The sequence below is a fragment of the Durio zibethinus genome, chromosome 23 (genome assembly GCF_047325235.1).
Source record: "Durio zibethinus cultivar Kanyao isolate XHJ-2024 chromosome 23, ASM4732523v1, whole genome shotgun sequence".
Classification (NCBI taxonomy): Eukaryota; Viridiplantae; Streptophyta; class Magnoliopsida; order Malvales; family Malvaceae; genus Durio; species Durio zibethinus.
The window spans coordinates 11,720,939-11,741,484 of NC_143184.1; the positions used below are offsets into that span (position 1 = coordinate 11,720,939).

A 20,546-nucleotide genomic window follows, 5' to 3' on the forward strand; every position below is an offset into this window, starting at 1 on the left:
ATCATTTTAAATCTTGACAAATACAATGCAATCAAGCATTTTTTCAATTCATTCTAGGGGTGTAACAATAAGAGAACACAAGGTGAATTATGGTAAAGATAATCAATGAAGATCTCTTTTGGTACAAAATAAATGGGAGAGGAAATAAATTGGATACATGTCATTGGGATGAATGGTATGTCCAAATGATGAATATTTAGACAATTCTCAACATTAATCTAGGATTCTTTTTCAAAAACTCATCTCATTTACTGTTGAAGTCATCTTGAGCTTGGCGAACTTTACCCCAGTCTTTGAGGGATCTTCAGATGTCTTTGATCTTCCATTCATGTGAACCATTTGACCTGGATCTTTTTCTACTAAAATCACCTTTTCAGGTTTTCAATTTGAATCTCTTTTTTCATTTTCTCATTTTTTTCTTCTTTTTTTATTTTTTTTTATTTTTTTCCATCATCTTTTTTTCTTTTTTCTCATTTTTCATCCATTGTTGATATCTTTCATACATCAAACTTTAGAACAATGTAGCATGATTCCATTGCTTCATCATGAGCATACCTTCACTCAACATATGATCATTCAAGTTGAGTATTCACACTTGATCCAAATGAACTTTTTAAGGTTATAATGTAGGCCAAGGTGAAGGGTCATAAAAAAAATGGATATAATAGGCTCAAAACATGTATTAAAAAGGTTCAAAACCAAAGGATCATTTAATACAACTTGGCATTTTACCCCACATCATTTCATTTCTTTTTTTTCCTCACACAAAGGATTTTCATTACTTTGCCCCAAGTCATGTGTGGCATTTTTTCTTTTTTTTTCTTTTTTTTTATTTTTGAGACCTTTTGTGATTTTTTTCAAAAATTATCCCCCAGTGTAGAGGGTGATCCTTGGTTGGGGTTCCTCCAAAAAATAAATCATAATAGGCTCAAAGGGGTAGCAATAAATGATTTTTCGAATGGTAAAAGAAAGATGGTCATTTTTCATCTCAATTGTGAATACTTTTCTTGAACATCATCTATTGAACAAAGCTCATAATCCTGTACAAAAGATTACATATCTTCAAGACATATCTCTTTCACCTCTAGTAATGGCTTACCCTTTTTTTTTTGCTCAAATCATCTCCTCATAATAATGTGGATGAGTTCTTAAAATTAAATCTCAGAATTATTGTTATTATTGTCTAAATATTCATCATCTGAAATTTGAGAATGGGAGTATAAAGTTATGAAAGGTAACAGAATAGGGAGTAATGGTCAAGTGAAAGAGAAAAATGTAATGAAATGCATTAACTTGCCTTTATTAAGATGATAACAAGTGAAGTCATATTGCAAAAAAGAAATCTGACATTACTCGAAAAGAAATCTTAAAATGACAAAAAAAAAACCTTCAACCAACCTTATCTCTATTCTTAAAAATTATCCCCTTATGCGATCAGGTGAAGAATCTCTATTGACATCTTGCCCCTCAATTTATTGTGACTCTTCGGACCCTTTCTGTTCTTGACTTTCACTCAAAATGCTAACATTAGGTGTTGTTGCTTTCCCTTGATCAAAACTTACCATTCCATTATTGATCAATCGTTGCACCTTATGCTTTAAAGCAGTATAATTTTTAGTAGAATGGTCAGTAATTCCATAGTGATAGTTACAGTGGGCTGTAAGATCATATCACTTTGGATAAGGTGGTTTAAGCGACTCCACATGGCTGGGGGCAATCAAATGGCTATTATAGAGTTTTCGATATAACTCTGTATAAGTCATAGGGATTGGATCAAATACAAGTTTTTCTCGAGTAGTCCGTTGCTCTCGTGAACCACTTGTTGGGTTAATAGGGCGAATTTTAGTTCTTGCAGGAGCTTGAATGTTAAGGCTATATGTAAGATCTTGAGGGCTAAAAATTGATCGATATGTGGATGAATAAAGTGGTTATGGAGCTAGTTGGCATAGGTAAAATGAGGTATTATTCACAGCAGGATAGTATGGAGAGTAACCTTGGGATGGATAGGGTTGATAGCCCCTGAATTGTTGTTTATCAAAGCTCACAGCTTGAGTTTCAACTTCTTTCTTTTTTGATGCCTTCTTGGTTTCTTCTCCTTTCAACTTGCCATTTTTTATGGCACTTTCAATAATTTCTCCAGAGATTACCATGTCAGCGAAATTCTTTGTTGCATTCCCTATCATCTTTTCATAATAGGGAGACTTCAAAGTGCTGACAAATAACACTGTAGTTTTTTTCTCAGTCAAAAGAGGTTGTACTTGAGAAGCAACATCCCTCCACCTCTAGGCATACTCTTTAAAAGACTCGTTTGCCTTTTTTTCCAGATTCTGTAAAGACAAACGATCAAGGGCCAAATCGATAATATGTCGATATTGACTGATGAAGTCATGTGCCATATCGCTCCAAGAGCGAATGCGAGTTCTGTCAGTTGAACATACCATCTGGCCATAGAGCCAGTAAGACTATCTTGAAATACATGCATTAGTAGTTTTTTATCATAAGCATGAGCTACCATCTTCTGACAACACATTGTGATGTGAGTTTTAAGGCATTTTGTACCATTATATTTTTCAAATTTTGGTAATTTGAACTTATGAGGAATAACCACATCAGGGACTAGGCAGAGCCCAGCAGCATCAACTGACCCATAAAAGCTAAATCCTTTCACAGCCTGTAACCTTTGCTCTAGCATACTAAGTTTGAAGCTTTCCTGAACTTTCACTCTTATCTTTTTTTTTCCTTCTCTTTTAAATCATCTAGATCAGGAATTGGTTCTGCTGCCTTTTCAGTGAAGACAGGATTTACATAGCTATTATACTGCCCTGGGTTAGAAGCTGATGGCATTCCAGGATATGTTAGATATACGAAGTGTTGTGACGGGACCTCTTGAGCAGACTGGGCTTGAGGGGGCCAAAATCTGAAGGGTACAATGGATAGGCCATTTCTTGTAATAGGGAAACTTGCTGGCTTGTATTTTCTTCAACTCTTTTTCCTTTATTCATGTTATTAAGAGCCTCCAGAATCTTGCTTAGTTCACTTTCAATCTTCTCTTACGCTTTTTCTATCTTTTCAAATCTATGGGAATTTTTTTGCTCCATTTACCTTGCTTTGGATCTTGTGTTGTATCGATGAGCAGGGTTCTCGCTAGATGGAGCTATCCTTGGACCTTGAGTATCATACTTATGATTAGAAATGTTATGCTATGCTTTATGTATGATGCTTTAATGTACGAATGAAATGCACATTTTTCTGAATGAAATCTAGTATGAAATAAATGCAAATGATTGTGTTAAAACATCATCATGAAAATAATGCATATGCATACAATCAGACAAACAACATAGTTAGTTCCATGGATGAAATGAAAGTGATGCTGATGCATAATGTTACATATGATAATGAAAATGATACACAAAGTTAAACAATCAAAATGATTAGATAAACACCTTTTTTGTGTCTTAATTTCATGGTATATCTATCATTGGGTAGAAAGGGCTCTATCCTAAGCTTAGGCACTCTTAAGGTTCACTATATGTGATTTTGAGGTCAAAGTCTAAAGGTCCTCAAATTGTTCCTTACATCTTTATCCATCATAGACTAGTAAGGCACCCTAATCCTCACCTATTACAGGCTACAAGCGGAATATGTTCAATTTGAGTGAGAGTATTTCGCTAGCCACTGCGGAAGCATTAGATCTCACGAAAGCAATAGGTACTTTACTCCCTCCTAGAGGGACGGAGCTCGAGTGTAGAGCTCATGTTATGCACATGCATATGAATGACATAATTAACAAAGTAAATAAACATGAATGAATAATAACACATATATGCAAAAAGTTTTAATTTTATTAGGCTTTTGGATAACACAAATTATTTGCTGACCTGACTCTCAAATTCTCCAGCGGAGTCGCCAAGCTGTCATAACGTCTAGATCTGGGGATCTATCGCTAGACATTGATTTTTAGGAAGTCGTCACCAATCTTTTTTTGTCTAGGTGCGATTGGCTACCTAAGGAATCTATCCTTTCAGGGAACACCTAAGTTTAAGGGTCCCTAAAAGAATAGGTTCAGGTTTACTAACCAGAACAGGGTTCGGGAGTTTGGTTACGTGTGAGAAAGGTTATAGCACCCTCACAACGCCTATCAAAAGATGGTACCAGCTTAAATTTGTGTTATTCAATGAGCCTTAAAATTTTACCAAGTAATTAATTATCAAAAATTATTCTCAATTGACTCTAATACTTTTAGCAAAAAATTGAGAAAATTCTTTTACCTCAAGAGTATGCAAGAAAAACTACTGTTTCACTTGCAGAGGCTCCGTCGTCGGATTATTTAAAGAAAAAATCAAAATCAAAATAAAAAGGAAGAAAAGAATGATTGTTTTTGTGCAGGAAAAATTGATACTTTCAACTTTTCCTCAAAAATTTATTTTTTTGAAAATTTATTTTTAAGGAAAATTGATACTTTCAACTTTTTCCCAAAAACCCTTTTTTTTGAAATTTTATTTTTAAGGAAAATTGATACTTTCAACTTTTCCTCAAAAATTGATTTTTTTGAAAATTTATTTTTAAGAAAAATTGATACTTTCAACTTTTCCTCAAAAATATTTTTTGAAATTTTATTTTTAAGGAAAATTGATACTTTCAACTTTTTCTCAAAAATGTTTTTTTTGGAAACTTTGATTTTCAAGAAAAATTGATACTTTCAACTTTTTTTCAAAAACTCTTTTTTTGAAATTTTATTTTTAAGAAAAACTGATACTTTAAACTTTTCCCCAAAAATATTTTTTTTTATTTTTATTTTTAAGGAAAATTGATACTTTCAACTTTTCCCCAAAAATATATTTTTTTATTTTTATTTAAAGAAAATAGAATAATAAAACAAAATAAAAATGAAAATAAAAAAAATAAAAAAATAAAAAAATAAAAAAATAAAGAAAAGTAAAACAAAAATAAAAATAAAATAAAGATAAAAAGGATATTAAATAAACATAATCTAATAAATAAAAAAATAAAAAACAAATAAAAAAAATTGGAGAGGCTCGGTGTACGGCTCGGCTCAACTCAGCTCAAGGAAGAAAAAATGGCTCGGAGAAACGGCTTGAAACCTCGGCTCGACTCGGCTATCGGCTCAAAGGGGAGGACACGCGCGGGTCAGGAAGCGGGTCGACGCTCAAGTCGAGTCGGATCTCGATAAAATGCACGGATCCCCTAGGTCACTTAAGATAAAAACGACGTCATTTTGGAAAGGTATATAAGACTCTTTCGTCTGTTTTTCAGCAGAAAGCTTCTCCCATCTCTCTCTCTTTTTCCTTTTTCCTCTCGTTTCTCTCTAAAAGGCCGAAGAACTCCGATTGAATGTTCACCGAATTCTAGAAATTTTTATCGAAATCTGAGTTTTTCGTCGAAAGTTCATCGAAAAGTTATCGGTTTCTGGGATCCGTCACTGAAAATTGGGCAGCTTGCTGGAAACTTCAAAGTTGGCAGAAATCTTCACCGAAAAATTTAACTTTCGCCGGAAAAATCACCGGAATCTAGAATTTTTCAAAAATTCCCAGAAAAAAATCTCCAAAAATCTCCAAAAAATTTTTGTTAATTCTTAAAACACTTCTAAACCTTTCCTTAGCCTTTTATACTCTTCTATACGTCTCTTTTCTCTCAAATCAGTAGCTTTGCTCACTATTTTTTTTTTTGTGTTCTGTTCTTGTTACATGAGGTCCCTTTTATAGGGATTGATCAAAAGTTTCTGATCAATCTCAATTCCTCTTTGGATGGGGATTCAATCTTTGAATCTAACCTAGACTCTAATTGATTAAATCTCAATCCAATTTTCAGTCAGATAAATCAAAAGATAAAAAAAAAAAAAAAAAAAAAATTAAACGAAAAAAATCAAACGAAAATAAATCAGATAAATCAAATTAATTAATAAATAGATTAAAATTAAATAACAAATAATTACATAAATATTAACATGAAAAAAAAGAAAAAAAATAAAATAATAATAATAATAATAAAGATATATACATATTAATAAATACATAAATCCCTAAAAAAATAATAATAAAAGAAAAGAAAAAAAATATATACATATATAAAAAATAATAATAATAATAATAATAATAATAATAATAATAAAAATAAAAATGTAAAATACGAAATAAAAATAAATTAAAAAATAAAAATAAAATGAAGAGAAAAAAGAAAAAAAATACAGACTTACCCATTTGGACCAGGTCCAATTGATCCGAGCCTGGACCAAATTGGGTGTCTACAGTCCCTAAAAGAATAAATTCTAGTATACTAATCGAAATAGAGTTCGAAAGTTCGATTACATATGAGGAAGGTTATAGCACCCCCACATACCTATCTAAAGGAAGGTACCATTTTATTTTAAATTATTTTAAGATCTTGATTCTAATGGTCTTAAATTTTAATATTGAATATTGAAAATAATCCTTAAGATTTCTCTATCAATCTAGTAAAATTCTTAACAATATTTTTTCACCTCAAGAGTATTCAAGAATCTCATTTGTTTTTTTTCTTAAAAGCCTCTGTCGTCGAAAAAATATTTAATCATTTTTTTGGCTTTTTTTTAATTAAAAATATATTTAATTCATCTATCATTTGGGTCAAAATTAGAAATATCTTCTAGCCTAAAAAGTTTTTAGATAATCAACCATTTACGATTACTAAAAATTATATCATTAAAATTTATTTTTATTTTTTTTTTATTTCTAAAATTTTTACTATTTGGGCCTATTTAATTTTTTTTTAAATCTTTGAAAAGAAAATAATAAGACAATTATTTTTTTGAAGATTCATTTAAATTTTTTCATCATTTAGGACAAATTTAAAGAAATTTTTCTCCTAAAAATTTCTTGGGAAATTTATCATTTAAAAGTTTTAAGATTCTCATCCTTAGATAATTGTCAAAAATTTTCAACCAAAATTTTTAAGTTACATTGCTAATATTTTTATTTGAAAAAAAATATAATTACTTTTATTGAAATTTCATCTAAAATTATTCCAACATTTGAGACAAATTTAGAGAAATTTTTCACTTAGAGATTTATTAAAAAAATTACCATTTGAAATTTTTAAGAATCTCATCATTGGATAATTAGTGTTTAAATTCCAAAATTTTTTATTAAATTTGTGTTTTTTCTTATTTTTAAAAAATTAAAGATAAATATTAATTATTATTATTGAAACTTTATCTAAATCACTCCACAATTTGGGATAAATTTAGAAAAATTTCTTACCTACGAATTTTATGGAAATTAACCTTTTTCAATTTCTAAAAATTTCATCATTTGATAATTTAATATTTATTCTCAAAAAATTTATTAATGTTTTATTTTTTTGTAATTTTTTTTAAAATTTAATCATGCAAAAATACCTAAAAAAATGAAATAGCTAAATTAATTAATTAATTAAAAATAAAAAATAACAAAAATAAGAATAGCTCGACTTGATAGCTTAGAGGGTATGGCTCGACTGCAGGGAAAGACAATGGCTCTAGAGGCACAGTTCAAGCTTGGCTCAATTGAACCCAATAGCTGGAAAATGGGTCAAAGAAGTGGTTAGCGCTTGGGTTAGGTCACCAACTGGAAATGCATGGATCCTGAAGCTCGTTTAACCTTCAAAACGGCGTCATTTGACCAGACATATAAAAAGCTAAATTTTTTCTTTTTCTTTTAGATTTCTCTTCTTTTTCTCTCTTTCCTCTTCTTTTTTTCTCTTCTTCTCTCTCTAAACCAATAACACCGATTGAATCTTCACCGAATTCTAAAAATTCACACCGAAATTTAAGTTGAGTTATCGGAAGTTCATTGATTTTTGAAAAACTGACATCAAAAACTGGGAATCTCATCAAAAATTGAGATTGTTGCCAAACAATTGTTGGAATCTTTAAAGGTTGTCAAGAAATTTCACAGAAAACTGGGATTTCTAAAAAGATATATATATTTTTTTAAACCAAAAAATCTCTCAAAAAATTTTCATACTCTGGCTATTTTTGTTGAGCTTTTTTGCCTCAATAATCTGTGTTTTGTTGCTTAGTGTAGGTTTGTATTTATAAAATTTAAATCTAGAAAACTTTAAATCAAAAAGAGTTTTTAATTTTTTTTAAATTTTAACTCTAAATTTAAAGTCTAATTCAAATTTTTTAATCTAACTCAAATTTTTTAATCTAAACAAACAGATTTCACATAAACTTAATCACTTGAATTTTTTATTTTTTATTTTTATTAGTGAAAACAATTAGAATCCAAGACAGATAGATTGGGATGTTACATCTATGAAGCCAAATCTGTACCATCAAACTTTTGATTTCACATGAACTTTTTTTTTTTTGGTGAAACATGTGATGAACTTTCTTTACTAGCTATCACCTTCAACCATAACATGATATTTTGATATCAATTGTTAAGATTAAAGTACTATTTTTTATAAAAAAATAATGAAATAAATGTAAAGAAAAATTGAACGCACAAAATTTATAATAGTTTACTCTTAACGAGAAAGTTACCTCTATCTTGTAGACTCATCATTGCTGCAAAATTTTTAAATACGAATAAAAAAAATTACAAGCGCGATAATAATTATGCAATCTGTATATTTATTCTACATAAAAATAATTAACATCAAGAGAATATTTAATCTGTTCATGACTTAATTGGCTATAAATGAACCCACAGTTGAAGTAAATACTTGAGTAAAAAGATTTAGATGAAATTATTTAAATAAAATTTGTGAAATTTTTTCTTAGAAATCATTAAAAAAAATTAAAATTGATAAATTGAAAATTTTTATTATATAGATTAAGTGTGTTAAATTTTTAAAAAAATTTAATAAATTTTGATATATTTTTTAGATAAATATTTTTAATAAAAATATTGATAAAAATTTTATGATTAAATAAGTATTAATCAAATTTGAATTATAAATGATATTTTTAATAATTTTTTTACATATTATTAATTTTCACATTTAACTCTCTCAAACTATTGGTTTGAATTTTTTATTAAAATTTTTAATTAAATCAATTTTTTTAAAAAAAAAATCACTTAAAAAACATCATCTAAGTTTTGTTCTTATCTAAGTGTTAAGTAATCTTATGAATTCTTGGTTAATATGTCACAAAAGGTTTATTGTTGGAGTCATTGCTCATTGATCTCTGATCTTATTTGTTTTCCCCCTTACAGGATATTATTGGTTTGTCACACCCAAATTTTGATATCACAATTTAGGATATGGTATTTATTGTTTCCCCTCTACAGAAATAAACTACTTCCATTTATTATTTTCCAGATGTAAAATGCTAGAAAAATAGATATAATCAATTTATTCTTTTTCAATTATTTGGTTGAATTAGCCTTGTAATTTATATATTGTAGGTTGAATAATAAAGAGAAACCGTAGTTCATGGTGTTAAGAATCTAATATTCTTTCTCGGTCCTTTGTAAACCAGATACAAGCTGATTCAGATTGGAAAACTCCATATGTACAAGAACAAATCTTTAGCTGTAGATATGGCCATCTAAATTTGCCAGATACTTGAACCAGATCAGTGCTAATCAAAATGTCAAGTGCTAGATAAGAGATGAGCATGGTTTTCTTCCATGATCGGCTTACAAGCCAACATGGATTCTAGTGACGGATCCCAAATTTCTTTTATGTCCACTTATAATATTTACATAAAAAAATGTGAACAGATTTATCAATAAAAGGGTCCTAAAGTAAAATTTTTCCTTCAAAATTTTTTTATTTTTTAATTTCTTAAGAGTGTTCAAAAAAAATTTTTGAAGATGTCCAGACAAAAAATTTTCGTCAAATTTTATTCTTTTTCAATATTTGGGTGTTTATGAACACCCCTACAACAAAGGGTGGATCGGCGAATGGCATGAACCCTGAAAATGTAAAAAGAACAGCAGAAAATCCACATGCACAAGCAAAGACGAAGGAGTGTGGGAAGCTGCCTCAAAACTAGTCCAAACTTTCTTGAAAGTGAGAAAAAAAAAAATTATAACAAATATGGGAATCTGATGGACGTGGGGATGGAGAAAAATCCGCCGGGGCTTATGCTGCTTCGGCATTCTTTTTCTTTGTTTTGCTTTAATCTTCTATCAGCTTCCAAACTATACTCACCTCTGCCAGCTAACAATGCCGATGCAATCATATTTTATATATATATATATATAATTGCTAGTTCATTACATCTATGCAACATATAGCAGCAATGCTCAATACAGGTTTCTTGTTCCGATAGGTACTTACGACTTTTTTTAACGTATTTTCAATCCCTTATTTTAGTAGATTTTATAATTTAAAAATAATAAAATGATATGATACGAAAATAATATGAAAAAATATATAAAAGCAATAAAAATCATATATGATTTTAATAAAAACAAAATTATATATTTTTTATTTTTTATGTTAATATAAATTATAATACTTAATTTTTACGTAAAATAAAATATAAATATACAAATTATCAATATTTTATACAATATCAACATTGGAATTTTCATATCTATATTTTAGTTTAAAAATGCAATAAAACCCATCATTATTAATAGGCCTTGTGGAGAAGTTGTCTTTCTGCATGTCCCTAGCTATCAGCTTAAACTAGCCCAAATTTCACTCTCCTATTGGCACTTGTTAAGGACCCTATCTACTCATTTCAAACCTCTGCCTTCACTAATTCCCCCAAGGCCTACAAATTTGAATTAGGAGGTGACTTGGAAAACCCTGGTGTTGTCGAGAATTTTTCCATGACTAGTTCTTCACTTTCTTCTCCAGGCAGCGTGCATGCTGATGGTTTCGCGTTCCGGCTTGTGAACTATCAACCTGAGGAAGCTTATTCGTCGATAAACCTCAGTTCAGGGTATGATAACTTCATTCATGGGACTAATGGATCTCTGCTTAGCTTTGAGCAAAATGACAGGGCTCTGCAAAATACTTACTTGAACTCAATGTGGGTGGGCAATTTGAACCAGAATTACCAGTGGAACCAGACGAATACAAAGAGAAGTACCAATCCTCACCTGCTGGAAGATTTTAACTGCTTTGAAACTGCTAGCAATTTTAATTCCATGACAAGTGCTACGAAAGAAAACCATGTAGTTGCTGATAGTATCCAGGAGTCAGTATCACCAGAAGCAGCAGGCCTCAAGCGTCCCCATACGGTACTATTCTTCTTTTCCAATCAATCCAATTAATTAATAATCAGTTCATTTAAGATAGCTACTGATTTTACTGCCGATAAAAATGGTTATAGGGAAACAGTAACCAAGCTTCGAAGAAACAACGCACTAATGAAGCTAAGAAGGCAAAAACTAAGTCATCAGGACCAACAAAGGACCCCCAAAGTATTGCAGCCAAGGTTTGCTGACTTGCATCTCAAGTAAACTTGTTTTTTATGCTGAGAAAGTTTGATTCCAAACTAAGCACTATCAATTATCAAGTATGAAAATTAACATTGACAGAATGTTTTCTATCCAGAATCGACGCGAGAGGATTAGTGAGCGGTTGAAGATACTACAGGAACTAGTACCCAATGGTTCCAAGGTAAGGCACTGTTACTACTGATATTTCCAAGTGCATTTATAGAAAAAGCTGGAAATGATCTGCATCTTAATTTTTCCTGCACAGGTTGATCTGGTTACCATGCTAGAGAAAGCAATTAGCTATGTCAAATTTCTTCAGCTGCAAGTGAAGGTGAGATTTCAGCTTCTGATCATTAGTTTAATGATCTTAATTTATACGTTTTAGTAATAATCAGCCTGAACTAATCATATTAGAGTTGATAAGTGGCAAATTTAGTTAAAATTGTGTTATGATTTATGATGCAGGTATTGGCAACAGATGAATTTTGGCCTGTTCAAGGTGGGAAAGCTCCTGATATTTCTCAAGTAAGAGAAGCAATTGATGCTATACTCTCATCTCAGAAAGACAGGAATTCAAGCTCAAAGTAATATAATTCAAGGACAACTTTCCAGGCAAAGAAAAGCTTTGTTTTGGATGTCAGTGGTGCTGAATGAGAAAAAAAAACAAAAACAAAAAATGGAGAATCTGGTATTTCTTTTCTTTTGAAGATCTTGTAATGGAAATTTTCATTTCGTCATTTCTTTATCTAATTTGAACTAAGATGTTCAACTTTATCTTAGTTTCATTTCGCAGATTTCTTTTTTTTTACAAAAAAAAAAAAAGAAACTTGAGATTAATCAGCCAACTGCACCAAGTATCAGAGCTAGTGACAGATACCTGGCCAAATAAGCCTTAAAAAATAAAAATAAAAACAAAGTCAATACCAAAGTTAGAAAAGTTGGATAAACAATTTTAAATACATAAGATAGCATAATAAAAAAATAATAAATTTGATAAAAATTAAAAAATATATTTTATATTTAATATATATAAATTGTGATAAGATAATTTTTATATTTTACTTATTATATATAATTTATATAAATATATAAATTTGTCAGATTTAATAATGCATATGTACAATGGTCCCTGTCAGAGCGGGACATCAATTTTTCTCTGCTTTGTTACTTTCCATTTTCGAGGCCATGTAAAGGATTGGTTTTTTTTTTTTTTCAATTCCAGGAAGGTTTTGAACCATTTTTCTACAATAACTAATGGCATTGCATAACAGTAACACTGGATGTGAAATAGTGCCGAACTACAGGAATTTTTGCACTTCCTTTGGCCTCATTCTGATTCTGATATGAATGTTTTTGGACTGAATAGAAAAATTAAGAAATGTCCCATATGAGAAGTAGACTTGGTACATTGTTACCGATCCCAATGCCTTTCATCTTTAGACTTTCAAAGAGTAGTAAATTTGGGTTCATGATCTTTAAGTAAAGTTTTGTTTTCATTCGCGATTTAACAAAATTCAATTTTTTCACCTACGACTTTTTAATTTTTTCCAATTTCATCCCTCCATCAGCATAAAGTACCGTTAAATTTTGAATGAAAATTTTCAGGTGTAAGTCTGCCAAAACTTCACATGGCAAATTTCATCCACACTCCGTTCAAATTCTAGCAGTATATTAATGAATGAATGGATTTGTAACAAATTTAAAAGAGTGAATGTAAAAACGGAGTTATTTAAATCACATATGAAAATGAAACATTACAAAAAGAATAAGGATTAATGATAAAATTTATTCAAGAATTTTTCTAGACTATGCATGGAAGTGGTTCTACATCTACATAATGTTCTATAAAATCAATTGTTTGCAAATCAAACAGATATTTATTTGGATTTGGCTTACGATTTAAGAAATTTTTTTGAGGGTATTCACTTATAATATATTTATATATATAATTATCGACCAATTTATTAATTTTGTCAATAAAAAAGTATCTAAAGAAAATTTTTGAAATGTCTTAGAAAATTCTTATCAAAATTTTTTGTTTTCTAATATTTAGAAACACCATACTTCGATATGTAGATTAGCTTCTGGTTGTTATTCTTCAACGAAGGCTTAGGCTTAAGGATTAGGGTTCAAATCCTTCTCTCTATCCTTCTGATGACCTTGTTCAATTGTAAGGAAAACAATGTACATGCATTCATTGTTTCCTCGAACAAGGTGACCATCTGACTCAAAATGATTCTCAAAAAGGTCTAATCACATGCTAATCCCACTTAAAGTGGAGCACAAATATTAATCTACACATGTTCTGCAACCTAAGTTGGAAAGAATGGAATTGAGTTGTCCAATTTGAAGGCAGATTGAGGAATTAGAGATATTGCATGTTGACAACTTTGAAGACAAATTAAGCTTACATTAAATCAAAGCTGTTTTCTTTTCTTTTTTATTTGTTTTGCCAAGCTTTGGAACATTGAAAACAGACTAGTATGGGGAACTATTCAGTGTTTAATAATACTATAAGGTGTGATGTGGGAATTTGGACTTGACTTATCTTATGAATGAAGACACAGATTGGATTTGATCATTCAATTCCTCAACTAACCATATGACTTCATAAATATAAGACTAAAATACTAATTAACTTATCAGCCTTTGAATTTTTTTATTTTGTTATTACATCCAAATAAATGTACATCAAATGTGTATTTTGTGACTTTAACGGTCTTCGATCTACTAAAATTTTCTGTTGATGCTAATGTGGCAAAATCGGCTGAGTAAAAATGATTTTTAACATTTCAATCAATCAATTTTGCCATATCTCAAAAAGGCCCAATCATTTATCACGAAAGATACCATCTAGCCATGACCGTAACGACAGCTGAGTCCATGTGTGCCATGTGATATTTTTAGTCAACCTGTAAAAGCTTATTTAGTTAAAATTTAAAAAATAAAATTTATTTGAATACAATAAAAAAATTATTTAAAGATTTTTTTAAATTACAAATATAAAATTACTTACAATCATAATAAATTATTACATACATATATAATATATCAATAATCAAATTCAACAAACTAAAACAAATTAAAAATAATTAAACAATCAAATTCATGCATAATGAGACTTAAGCTTAAAATCTCAAAGTTTTAATTAAAGGCTTATTTAATATTTTAACCTCTAAGAAAAGGTAAATGGATCCAAATTAAAGGGTAAGAAAAAATCAAAATTTGAAGGTTTTCATGTGCATTAAAGATTACTTTGGTTAATATAGAAAAGCAAGCAAGTTTCATAGAATTAATAAGACATTTATGCATCTCATACTAAAACAAACTCACTTTTTTTTTCCATTACTGAAAGACTTAATTAAACCTTAAAATATCATGGCCAAGTTACTTTAATCACAAGGCAAGTTAATTATTCATTTTTTTTATATTGACAACTTAATTATTTTTGGTACTTAATATTGACAACCTTTGATTGCAAATGAAGTAAGTGATCAAAAAGAATGTTTGCCTTTCATATGCAATTTTAAGCAACATATCTGTTTTTCAGTACTTACATGATTTTGTAGCTTTTTGCCAGCAGATGTGAAAAATCCGTACAATTATGTTGCACTTGCTTTGCTAAAATTATTAGGCAAAATTAATATTATTTCTGATAATCAAATCCTTACTAATAATATATACATATATGTAAATTTTGAAAAATTATTAAATTCACTAACAATAAAAATTTTTAATTTCACAAATGATATAAATAAAGTGATACATAATTTTTTTATTGTATATTTTAAAAATAAAAATATATATTTATTGCTTTAAAAAAAAATTCACATGTGTAATCACATGCCCAATCCCATCAAACCCGGTTTACATATTCCCAAAGAAAACTTGAATTAAATTATGAGCCAACAGCACGAAAATTTGCACCTTGATTGATGGAATTGGGGAGTGAGCTTCCACACATATTATTATAATGTTGCCGTAGTTAGAAGTCATAAAATTGACCCCCATTCAAAAATTCTGTTGGATCGTTTCAAAATTAAATTCCACTAATTTGATTTTACTTTTAAAAAAAAAAAATATTCTCCCAAATGCTATTCCTAATTTTTTTTTTCCCAAAATTTATCTCATGAATTGATGAATATGAATTTTCAATTATTTTGCTAACATTTTAGGAATTTTTTTAAAGAAATATTTTCACATTAAATCATAAAAGGAGTTCTTTTTAATATTAAGTAGCATATATGATTATCTATAAATAGTTGGCTCAATTAATTAAAATTTATTTTTTTTATTAAAAGATTTAAGGTTCGAGTTCTGTTGATAGTTGTTTGTTGAAGTCATCTTAAATATATGATCTACAATCACTTATTTTAAATTATTAAATATAATACATTTTGCCTTGATTTAAAAAATTAAATAACTTATTTATCTCCAGATCTTTCTTACGAAGAAAAAAAAAGCATGTATGATTAACATTTTCCTTCGTAATATCAATTCATTAATTAAAAATATCAATTTTAAAAGTAATTTAACTAAAAAATTTGAATTTTGATTAGTGAAATTAAAATTCCAATATCCTACTTATAGATCATGTAGCTATTGTCTAATTACCTTATTAGTATAATGAAAATTATTATTAGGGCGGCAGCCAAGTGGAAAGAAAAAAGAAATAAAAAGAAACTAATTAATTAATTATTGGCGACAGTTATAGTTTAAAATATAATTCCAGCTTCAATTATATCTACATATACATATATTATGTAGAAGATAAGCTTATTCTGTGAATGAAAAAGCATTGTTTATTTTGATTTAATTTGCATGTTTCAAATAATTAATCAAATTGACCACTTGATTTCTATACATTATTTTCCTTCGCATGTGTCTGTCTTGGAATTCCATGCAAGTATATAAAATAAGGAAGTAGTGATGTGTCTCGTAATTAAACAGCCAAAAAAATTTTTAAAAAATTCTTTTGCTTCACCATTTGACCAATGGCAATGATTGATTTCTTGTCTCCTTAACAATAAAACATTATAACATTAAGATCTAGAATCATTCCCAGCTATCAAGTTCCAACCAGAAAAAAAAAAATGGCATGAATCGTATTTGGCATGGGCCGCTATTAAATAATCAGGTTAGACCAAATATAACATATGTATGTATGTATTTGTGTGTATATATACCATATGAGATTAAAAGATTTTAGACTTATGAATTGATATGACACAATCTATTTAAGACTAGTGCCATCACATGATATATAAGTTAGCATAACACGATACATAGATCTAGTCATATCATGTTGACCCATTATTATGTGTGGGCTATTAGCCTTTTAAGTGTATTTATATTATTTTTTATATTGCAATAAAATTATACTTATTTTTTATATTTTATTGGTAAATTATATTGAATTTAACTAGCAATTAACAAAAATAAAATGACAAAAATAAATTAAGACTTCAAGTTGAGTACAAATTTAATTAAAAAAATAAATTATTATAAGATGAAATGTATAAAATAAATGCACAAGGTAACACATTATATAAGTTAATCATCTGATGATGATAATAAAAAATAAAATAATAATCTTGTATCTTATAATATTTTTTATATGTGTCTTTGTGGTTTTTGAAATATTAGAATTGTAATTTTAATATTTTTATTTAGTGAATTTTATTATCTCTGTTGTAGATGTATTTTGTCAAATCATGTAAATAATATATTATTTTTAATTTAATTTAATTTTCTTTTATCTCCATATTTTATTTTTAACAATAGATGAATTTTTTTTATAAAAATAATTAAATTTTTAAAAAATTATTAATGGATTATGCTTGGTCCATATCAACACAAAAAACAATGTTGTGTTTAACATAGTACGACCCGTAAAGGTTACAAGTCCTGTGTTGTGCTGAGTCTTACTCTTAGCTTACATGGGCCTTACAAGCATGGTACATTAAAAAAAATAGTGTTAGACCGATATAATTCATTAACACATGAGTTAATATTTAAATGGATCGTATTGATCTAATACAATCCATTCAACATCTATATTATATATATATATATATATATATTGCATCATCAGTTATATATATATATTGTTATTCCTCACTAAAAATATTATGATGATAATAATAAAAATACCATATTAATTTTAAAAAATTAGGATAAACAGTTATTAAAGATATCAAAAAAATTTTAAAAAAAATATAATATTTTAAAGTTACTAAGTACTAACCAATATAATATATATATATAATAGTAAGTTTTAAATTCAAAAATATTTTATTAATGTATTATTTTAAAAAAAAATTTATTCATATATTTATTGATTTAGTGTTTGGTTCATAATTTTAGTAAACATGATTCAATTTTGACAACATCAGATACTAACAAATTAATTCGATTTTGTTCAACACAATATGGCAATGACTATTAAACAAATATGCACTTGCATAGAATAAGCATAAAGGCTAAAATACTAAAAAAAAAAAAAAAACCCTTGAAATTTATCATTTTATTTAGATAAATTCATATATTTTTATTACACCTAAATAAACTATTATTCTTTTATTTTTATTTAATTAAGAACTTATTTTAAATTAACTAATACAATTTTCTTCTAGTTTTCTTTAATAATTTACAAATTGAATTTTTATATAAAGTTTTATTTCAGGCACTTGTGATCGTGAAAATTTGATGTTTTACATGTGTTATGTATTATATTAATGATTTTTTAAATATAAATTAAAAGTTAAAAATTTATTTAATGTAAATTAAAAATTAAGAGTTTATTTAAATATAAATTAAAAATTAAAATCTTATTTAAATATAAAAAATATAACAATATATCTAATAAAATGATAAAGTTCAATAACTTTTTTAGCTAAACTTAAAGAAATGGCATTTTTAAGTTACATAATCCAATATTTGGCCCAACGCAAGGCAGCCTAGTTGTCTTTTATTCTCTAATCAATATTGTCCATCTAAAGCCCATTAATAGTTCTACACCCAACATTCATTTTTTATATTCCTTTCCTCTCAATATTTACTGCCACTCAACCAAAAGTCAAAGCACATATATGAAGGAGAATTAAAAAATATATATTATAGGTATTGAAATTTAAATTTTAAATTTATTAAATATTATTTTTTAAAAATAATTAAATTAATTAATTAAATTTAATTTTGAGTTTAAGTTAAAGCATGTAATTAAATCTCTATAATTGAAGTTTTTAGCATATTTTAATTATTAAAAGTGTTCATATATCAAATCGAATTCGGATTAAATTTATATTTTATATTAATAATTTATATATTTATTCAGATTCAATCTCAGTCAAAATTTAAGGCTTCAAAATTTCTCAAGTCCTACCCAAATTAAAAAAATAAATTTTAAATTCATTTATTAAATTTAATTTATATAATAAAAAATTTTAAAAAATGTGATTAAATTAAATTTAATAAGTTTATATTTAATTCACATATATATAAAAATTAAAAATAAAAATTATATATAAAATTAAAAGTAAAAATTATATAAACATAAAAATTAAATTTAATAAAATATATATTTTTTTAATTTTTAATTTTTATATATATGTGAATTAATTTATATATAATTCATATATATATATAATTTATATATGTGTGAATTTTGGCTAAGCCAGATCGAGCTTTGATTTTAAATTTTTTTGTTTAAATTTATATTCAAAATTTAAATAGATATAAAAATTGGGTCCAAACTCTTTTAACGAGTTTTAATTTATTATCCAAATTTTTTTAAAATTTAGACAAACATTTGAGTTTAGACGAGTAATTCAGTCTTTTTCAAAGTATATTAACTACCAAATACATGGATTTGAAGATATGAAATTCAAAATTGTAATGAGATATCTAATTCCAACTTACACCAATAAGGGAAACATGTCGAAAGAAATGTGAAAATTTTGTTTATGCTTTGATCAAATGTATATTGTGTCGGCATTCCTGGCATAAGAAGCCAAACACAGTTACATCAACCACAAATCAATTACTTGATTGAAAGTTTTAATTCCTATTGTTCTTGATGACATGATCGAAATTTTCAATAAATTTTAGTATCGGACTTAATCTAATAAGGAGAAACTCAATGAATTCATAATTTGCCCAAAAATCATGTATACAACACATTAAAATTAAAAACGAAAAAATACATTAATATATTAGCAAAAAAGAAAAAAACGAAATCTTAATACGTCATGATTATTAGTATTGAATTACGTAAATATTGCATACTAAATGTTACTTCATTTATATTTAATAATCATCTGTTTCGCATAAGATTATATAGATTTTGAAGCGAAATACGGATTTTAAGATTTAAAAGTCAAAGCTTGACCTCAAAATTAGTCAATGTTAACTTCCCCACAAGATAAAGAAATGTGTGTTTAGACCACTCTAAGTAAGATGGAGATTGAACATAGTGGTCACCGGGCCCTGATGGGTAGCCAATGATCAATTCTATTTATTTATTGAACACAAACGTGCCAACTGCCAATTACTTGGCAATTTGAAATCAAGTTACATTTTTAGTAAGGACAAAGGGAGTAATCTTACAAAAAGAATGAACATTGATAAAAAAAAATTTTAATTTAATTGATTTATATAATTATTTTTAAAAAATAATATTCAGTAAATTTAAAATTTAAATTTTAACATTTGTAACGATTTTATTTATTTATTAAAAAAGTATTTACATATTATTATAGCTTGAAAGAAAAAAAAAATCAGCCAACTATAAGACTAAGAGAAAAAGGAAGCACTTTTGCTTTGATGTTTTTTTTCCTTTACTTTCAAAATGCCTTTGCTTGAGGTTTGGCAGTATTTCTTTTTATTTATTTATGGGCAAAACTTGTGTAATTGAAACTAAAAGGGTTAAGTAAAAGTTAGATAGAAATCAAAACTATTAGACTGATTGAATTCATAAAATGAACTATTCATGCCGAAGTTTAAATAAGTTTAACAAGTTAATTTAAATATTTCATTTAAATAGGGCTTTTATTAACATCTACATATTTTCATCATTTAGTAATTAATATTGATTAAATCTAGTCTACAAATATGGAATATGTTTCAAATAATTTGTTACATATTATATTATTACTA

General features: G+C 27.4%; 1 protein-coding gene across 1 annotated transcript; it reads left to right on the forward strand.

Annotated features, from left to right (window-relative positions):
* The first annotated feature begins 7,485 nt into the window (after positions 1–7,485).
* LOC111313185 (putative transcription factor bHLH086) lies at positions 7,486–12,128 on the forward strand. The gene is made up of 6 exons (XM_089752214.1): positions 7,486–7,579; positions 10,735–11,189; positions 11,282–11,386; positions 11,506–11,571; positions 11,656–11,721; positions 11,856–12,128. Exons 1-6 carry the CDS (start codon positions 7,486–7,488, stop codon positions 11,976–11,978), a joined length of 909 nt encoding a protein of 302 aa, XP_089608340.1. The 3' UTR covers positions 11,979–12,128.
* Positions 12,129–20,546: the final 8,418 nt, after the last annotated feature.